We start from the raw sequence: 8,588 nt of genomic DNA, 5'->3' as shown, positions 1-8,588 counted from the left end.
ATCTTCTTTTTTCTTGGATTCTTTATCTTTATCTCGGTAGGCAGAACCGAACCTCGAGACTTCCCCAAGTCGAGAATTCTCCTCCATGTTGATGTACTTCTGCGCCCGTTTTTGTACTTCGTCTAGGGATGCCGGGTACTTCTTTTATATAGATTGGCTAAATGGTCCTTCTCGTAGGCCATTTATGAGGCCCATGATGGCGGCTTCTGTTGGTAGACTTTGTATGTCCATGCATGTTTTGTTGAATCTTTCCATGTAGTTACGAAGACTCTCCCAATCTCCTTGCTTGATTCCTAGTAGGCTGGGTGCGTGTTTGGCTTTGTCCTTTTGTATGGAAAATCGGGCCAGAAACTTTTTGGCCAGGTCGTCGAAACTCGAGATGGATTTTGGAGGTAGGTTGTCGAACCATCTAATGGCTGTCTTGGTAAGAGTTGTTAGAAAGGCTTTGCAGCGGACTGCATCTGAGGCGTCAGTGAGGTACATTCTACTTCTGAAATTGCTGAGATGGTGGTTGGGGTCTGAGGTTCCGTCATACAGAGTCATATCCGGAAGTTTGAAATCTTTTGGGATTTTGGTTTTCATAATTTCCCTGGTGAATGGATCTTGATCTTTGTGAGAGCTATCCTCTGGGGTGGATCGAGTAGCTTTAGTTTTGAGATCAGCTTCGAGTTTTACAAGCTTATCTTCTAATTCTCGGCGCCGCCTTATCTCCCGACGTAGATCCTCTTCTTTTTCGCATTGATGTTGGGCTTCTTTCTCAAGTTGCTTTAATCGATTTTGAAGTGCTTCTATCACCCCTGAATTTGATAAATTTTTGTCTCCATTGGGTTCCGGAGTATCTTTAAATATAGCATCTCTGTTCTTGTGTGGCGTTCTATCTTCCAAACCTGAGTCGTGGTCGTTGTCATGGTTGTCCGCCATGGTGTTGGGATGACTTCCAGGTCCCCGGCAACGGCGCCAATGTTCCGAGGGTTACCTGAAACTGTAGGTCGATCTCGGTCGAGATCTTCTGTGTTGGTCGGAGCCGACATGTCCGGCAGGTGTATAGCGACCGGAGCTGGTGTGTCCGACTTGTGGGACTGAAAGTGCTGCTGATCCTTCGTCCCCGGAGGGTGGGCGGTACCTGCAAGGGACTCCGATGCTTAAGTTAGCAAGGGTATTAAGCAGGTATTGAGTATAATCAGAGTATGAGTTATACCTGGGTGCTCCAGTGTATTTATAATGGTGTGGAGTGACCTTTTTGGATAAGATAAGTTAGTTATCTTATCTTATCTTTATCTTTTGAGAGAGGTCATCTTATCTTTAAGGAAACCGCCCTTCTCTTGTAGGCTTGGGCTGTCTTAGGATTTGGGGTGTGTTCCTCTATTTAGGCCCTTTGTTTGGGCTTTCTCGTGACTTGACCAAGCTCTTTGAGAAGAGGTCGGATTGTCCTGACCTGAAGAGGTCGGTCACTTTGTCTGTAGAACATCCTGGGTCGGACAACTCGACCCAGGATATGAACAGACGTCGACTCGAAAAATTAGGATTGGTACTTTATCTTTTAGTTTGTTTTTTGTATATATATATATATATATATATATATATATATATTTCTAGCCGGCCTTTGCTTTGCACGTCAAAACTAGAGTTTGTTATATAGCTTGTTGGAATTCTATATCTATATATCTCTATTGCCTCTTTAGTTTTCTGTTATCAACGCTTTCTACTCCCAACGTTTTGAGTGCAACGAGATTTATCCTTTGTTTTGCTTACCCTTTTGTTTAAAGCTAGTTAAACTATCTTTTATATATATCAATGTACGTATTTTTGTTTTTAGAGGTCGTAGCGCCTCACCACCTTTGATTTACAACCTAGGCGTAAAGTTTTATGTGGTAGGGTGTTACACGCTACTGGTAGAGCACTGCGGCGGTACTAGAGGTGATGGCGAGACACAAACAGAGAGAGAGAGAGGGGGAGAGAGAGTCACGGCTGACGGAGGGGAGAAAAGGAACGAGTTAGTTTTGGTGAGGGGGAGAGGCGGCAACCACAGGAGGCGCTGGTGGGGTTGACGGAGCGACGGGAAGATGAAAAGGTTAGACAGAGAGTGCATGGGAGAAGAGAGGTTAGAGAAAGAGAGAGAGAGAGAGAGAGAGAAGAGAGAGAGAGAGGAGATTTTGAAATGAAGGAGAGAGGACTCGCACTTTGAAATTTAGGGTTTGTTATCGTCGGATTTACTGGCGAATAAATCCAACAATAATGCATTGCGGATCACCAAAATGCATCGTTTCATTAATTGGGTTTATCAACGAATTTTCACGTTATATTTCGCACCTTATTAATACGTGTCCTTAAAGAATATGGACATATATTAACTAAATCTTTATTATACATAACACATGTAAGTATGTAACCACATTAAACTTAATTAATTACTACTAACTGATGAGTTCGAATTCCAATTGGCAATTGCAAACTAAACTAATCATTACCTTCCTTCATTCATTATGATTCTTTAAACACTTCCGGCCGGACACAATAATGCGAGTTGTTTTGTCGCACATTTCATACCAAATGTTGTGTTGATACTAATTATGACGGAACTATGTATAATTGGAATTTTCTTGATTAAATAATCTTGAACTTAGCTTTATGCTGCTGTTATCGTCATTATATGTAATTTATACTCTCAGTTCTATTTGTTTTTTTCACCATATAGGAATCTTAATTCCATGCGGCTGATTGGAACTCACGTTATTTTTAATTTCTTTCATAGAAGATCTCGCGTTATTAATATTATTAATATGGTTTATTATTATTATACTAATTATTGTTTTAATGTTGACGGGTTAACCATAATACTTTTTAACTAATCCCTTATCCAGCTCGATGTGTTGTCCGTTTTTGAGAAAATTTAATACGATCACATATGGTTTCTTTCTAGTAGTATATATGCCATACATGAGGTCATCGATCGGTGCTACACATTTTATTCTTCTACTTAACACCTTATCGCTTGTAAAAAATAGAAAATAAATTAGGTCACTCGTCAAAAATAAAAGTAAAAATGGGTCGTAGAGATTCCTCACTTGTTTTATAATAATAATAATAATAATAATAATAATAATAATAATAATAATAATAATAATAATAATAATAATAATAATAATGTAGAATTTTGTATCAATCTTATATTTGACTATATACTTTAATATGTTTTATATATTTTCATTAGTAATTTTTTAAAATAAAAAAAAAAACTTTGAAAAACAGGTCTAACTCATCGAGTCCAACCTGTGTAAACAAATTAGGCTGAAGGAAAAAGTTCTATTAATCTAAACCAATTCAGTCTCCTGTTAAATAATAAATATAATCCAAAAATTTCACTAATTCGGATTGATACTTTATTTAGTGACGGACCCAGAAAAATTTAGTAGTGGGAGCAAAAATATAATAAAATTTTGGTATAGGTTTTTTTACTTTCTACAATACCCAATAAATTAAGGACTAATTCATCATGAATTTGAGTTCCATTTAACAGTCTGCAATTGGCTGGTAATGAATTACTACACATACGAAATGAAATTCAAACTCCCAATATTTACTTAAGCGAACGACTAAACTATCACTTAACTAATTCAAATTGGTTTAGATATATTTAAAATTTTAAATAAAAATTATCTATACATATTAATAGGAACTAAAAATATATATACAATCACTTATTATAATATTTAAAATAATCAAAATATAATTTCATACACACAGTAGAATATTCAAAATAACAAAAAAAATAATTTATAATGACTTTTTATTTTTATTTTTAACATGACTAAATATTATTTTTTTATATATTTTTTAAATAATTATTTTACTTTTTATTATCTTATCTTTAATTGTCAAATCTACTTATTATAATCTTTATGTATAGTATAAATAAATTTTTTAACCAAAATAATTACAGTATATTAACATATAAATAATATATTTTTTTATCTTAAATAATTTTTAAAAAATTACTAATAATTTAAGTTGTATTTAATTAAAAAATTAAATTTTAATTTAATTATTAATTAATTAATTAATATAATAAAATTAATTATCAATATTTTTTGAATTTATTTATTATTTATTTTTTATACTAAATTAAATTGAATAAAATATTTTTTAAATATAAAATACAAAAAAATTATTTATATTTTATTTTAGAACAAATATAATATAATAAATTATATATATATATATATATATATATATATATATATATATATATAAAAAGTGTAAGTATTAGTTTTTTTGAAAAATTTTTGTGGGGCAAATGTCCCCTCTTCCTAATGCATGGGTTCGTCCCTCACTTTATTCAATTTTTAAAACATTAAAGAATATTTTTAAATAATTCATTTAAAATTAAAATTGTAAAAAATCTGAAAACAAAATTTATTGTTCAAATACTTCGTAATGTAAGTCTACATTAAGTACACATCTCAGAAATAACACACTTAATTTTTGTACGTATCTAAAAAATAATTAAGACTGCGTTTGTTTATAAAGACAGGACACTGAGACAGAGACTTTGAAACACAAAATCGTGTTTGACAGAAGAGACATAAGCAGAGATAATGTGTCAAGAGACACTAAATTAGTATATTTTGTGTCCATCCTGACAGGAAGAACATGAAGACACTAATAAGAAACACAACTTATTTTTTATTTTTTATTTTATTATTCTTGTTAATTTTTTATAATTATATTTTTCATTGTTATATTTTTCATCTCAAATTTTTTTAATAGAAAAGATAAGAATAAATTGAATTTTCATAATTTGTTCTAGTTTATCACCAAATAAAATAAAAGAACACAAAATTTTATGTCTCTGTCTATCAATTTATTGTCCTGTCCTATTCTCAGTGTCATGTTCTATTCTTAGAAACAAACGCCGCCTAAGATACAAGATACTTCAAGGCATAAAAGAACACTTAAGTTCAACACATACATTTTAACTCCAAAATATAAGTGTGCTTAATAAATTAGAACGATTAAAAATTGACTTTCTCACTTCATTGTTGCAAATATAAAAAGGACTATCGTATTTGTTAAAAACAACTAAATCGAGCCAAAGAAAACTTGTACATCTTGCACATTTTAAAATATAAACTCATAATGAAAAAAGGAAGGATTTTAAAATATAAACTCAAGACACTCAACACTATAAATACAAGTTAAAGGAAAACTATGAAGAATAAGAAGTTAAAACTATGTTGAATAGTTATTGTCTTTTTGCTTTCAAAGTGTTCTTCATTTCCTTCGTTCTTTTTTCACTATAAGACTCTCCTTATATCAAGAGTAACTTTTAAGTTATTTGTAACCTAGTTTTAAAATTTAATTTCATCTTACATCAATTATATAAACACAAATCTAAAATAATGTCTACATTTGATATATATTAGAATCAGGACTACAAAATCAATCTATAAGTGTATTCGTACATAATTATTATTTTTTGTAATCTAATTCTTTAGTGATCAAGCATAGTTTAAAAATGTTTGCATCATAACAAAAATATTTAAGGTTTTCAAATTACTTTTAGCTGAACTAAGTTAGTGTAATACTTGAGAACAAGCAGTATAATACCTGAGAAGGAAGGTGTTAAGGATATCTAAAATTTAAAAAAGATATAGTACTATTTTAGTCATAAAAAATTTGAATTAAATCTTAATTTGATTTTTATTATTTTAAATATTTTATGTTTGTTTCAAAAAATTTTAAACAAGTTCAATGTTATTTTACTGTTAAATTTGATATTAATAGTTGATGAAATGAATGACGTGAATATTAATAATGTTATTGGTTTAAGTCATATCTTTTCTATATGTTAATAAAATATAATCAAAATCTTATCGTTTTTTTTTTTTTACAAAACTTCAAATCCTAACAATCAATAATCAACGCACTAAAAATAAAAAAAAATTATATTAATAATTATTGATAGATAAAAAATATTTAAAAATTTTTATGATTGAATAAAACGTTTAAAATATTAAAGATCAAATTCAAATTTGACCCAAATATTTGAGAATCAAAATAATACTTTCTCCGTCTAAAGATTTCTTATTAACATTCGGTTACATTCTTTAGCTAATGGATCCGGTGATTTTTAATTTATTTTTCACTTTAATATTTTTTTTCTCTCTCTCTCTCTGCTTAGTATTGAGTGTTCCCTTTTCTAATCGATTGTGTTTGTTCATTTGTTGAACTAATGGTAATCTTCTTTGAGATCAAATAAAATATTATGTTTGACAAAAAAAAAAATAGAAAGAAAGTATCCAATCCTTAAAGGCCTAAACATTGCATCAAATTGAATCCGATTTATGTTACTTCAATGAAATTGATCCAGTCTAAACTATAAGTAAAAGAGATTAATCTTCCGCCGGAAATCACCCCCAGTAATACTATACCACAAACACTAATAACCAAAAAAAAAAAATCTTTAAAAGAATAAAAAGAGAAAGCGGGTGGAAGTTGGGGTTAGAAAATGGAGGCGTGCAGAATTAATGACATGTGCTAAATAAGAAAAGTAAAGAAAGTAAGAAAGTCCATCAAGATTCAAGACACTAACAAGTAACAACAAACTCATTTATCCATCCGCCATCACTGATTCATGCACCCAGTGGGCCCCACTCTCCCCCCCGGCCCCATCCCCATATCCACCCTCCTTCCTCACTCACTCACTCACGACTCACAGCACCAACCATATATAAAACCCACCCAAATAACAAACTTCACACTCTTCTTTCTTTCTCTCTCAATACATTTCTATAACCGCCACCACCACTCTCACCCCTATGGCCCTCGTCCGTCACCGCCGCCATCTTAATCTCCGCCTCCCCCTTCCAGAACCTTCTGAACGCTGTCCACGCTTTCCTCTCTCGCAAACCACAAACGCCGCTAAATCCTTCTGTGCCTCCTCCGGTGACGTTATCTTCCCCGGCGACATCGAGAAACTGGAAGTTCTCGGCCACGGCAACGGCGGCACAGTCTACAAAGTCCGCCATAAGCGAACCTCAGCGATCTACGCTCTCAAAGTCGTGCAATCCAGCTCCGACGCCACAACGCGCCGCCGCATCAGAACAGAAACCGAGATCCACAGCCGCGCCGCCGACTCACCGTACGTCGTTCGCTACCATGGCTCATTCGAGAGCCCGCTCTCCGGCGACGTCGCCATCCTCATGGAGTACATGGACTCCGGCACGCTAGAAACTCTCTTGAAAACAAGAGGCACGTTTGACGAAGCCTCTCTGGTGAAAGTGGCGCGTGACGTTCTTAACGGTCTTAACTACCTCCACGCGCGCAACATCGTGCACCGTGACATAAAGCCCGCGAACCTCCTCGTGAATAACAAGAATGAGGTCAAGATTGGTGATTTTGGAGTAAGTAAGCTCATGTGCCGCACTCTTGACCCGTGCAAATCCTACGTCGGCACGTGCGCCTATATGAGCCCAGAGCGGTTCGACCCGGATGCATATGGCGGGAACTATAATGGATATGCCGCAGATATATGGAGCCTGGGCCTGACCCTTCTGGAACTTTACATGGGTCATTTCCCGTTGCTCCAAGAGGGTCAGAGGCCTGATTGGGCTACCCTAATGTGGGCAATTTGTTTTGGGGAGCGGCCGAGTTTGCCTGAAGGCGTCTCGACCGAGTTCCGGGACTTTGTTGAGTGTTGCCTCAAGAAGGACTCTAGTCAGAGATGGACGGCTCCTCAGCTCTTGACCCACCCCTTTCTTTCTAGGAATAACCCCGAACCTTAGCTTCTACAATTTCCTTTAATTCTTATTATTATTATTTTCTTTTTGGAGCTACTTGTATATTCTCCCCGAATCCAGAAATTTTGCTAGTAGAAGGATCCTTATTATTCCCTTTGTATATTCTTAATTCTAAATGAATATTCTTATGTTCTTCTTCATATTCATCTATGATTATCCTCAACATTTGACTAATTAAGCAAGTGTCATGAAAGTATTGGTAAAAAGTAAAAACCGGAACAAATCAGGTAAGCTACATGGAAATTAAATATCGTAAGTTATTGATGAAAGTAATGTTATGTTCAATTTATTAATGAAACCGGTTGATAGAACATGCCCCTCCACTAAATTAAGGATAAACGAGAGTATTATTATAAAGTATGTTTTTTTTTTCCCGATTGATATAAAGTAATGTTAAACTTATTAAGTTAATGGTTGATGGAATAGTGGTCCCAAACTAATATATATCATCGGGAATTTATTTATTTATTTATTTTTTTGGATAACAATATATATCTCATCGGTTAATGTTAAGAGAATTAAGAAAAATAAATAGATGAATGATGGTGAAGGAGGCAGATAGATCCAAGCGAAGGTGGTTGGAATTTCGAAGGAAAGGGGACGAACGTGGAACCCTCCTTGGTTTAATGGTTTTGGTTATGTCACTTTAATTTGTCACGACAATAAACAAGTTGAGACATCAGAGAACACATCATGGCTTTCGTCATTTTGTTTGGACTTATTTTCCATACCTTTTTCCCCACACTATGCATTTACTTTGTTTTTACAATGCTCTCTTTATAATCTGTA

General features: G+C 33.7%; 1 protein-coding gene across 1 annotated transcript; it reads left to right on the top strand.

Moving 5' to 3' along the window:
- The first annotated feature begins 6,755 nt into the window (after positions 1–6,755).
- Positions 6,756–7,939, top strand: LOC130982819 (mitogen-activated protein kinase kinase 9). The gene has a single exon (XM_057906922.1). It carries the CDS (start codon positions 6,819–6,821, stop codon positions 7,782–7,784), a length of 966 nt encoding a protein of 321 aa, XP_057762905.1. The 5' UTR covers positions 6,756–6,818; the 3' UTR covers positions 7,785–7,939.
- Positions 7,940–8,588: the final 649 nt, after the last annotated feature.

This window comes from Arachis stenosperma, chromosome 5 (genome assembly GCF_014773155.1).
Source record: "Arachis stenosperma cultivar V10309 chromosome 5, arast.V10309.gnm1.PFL2, whole genome shotgun sequence".
Taxonomy (NCBI): Eukaryota; Viridiplantae; Streptophyta; class Magnoliopsida; order Fabales; family Fabaceae; genus Arachis; species Arachis stenosperma.
This window is presented reverse-complemented; position numbering and strand designations above follow the sequence as displayed.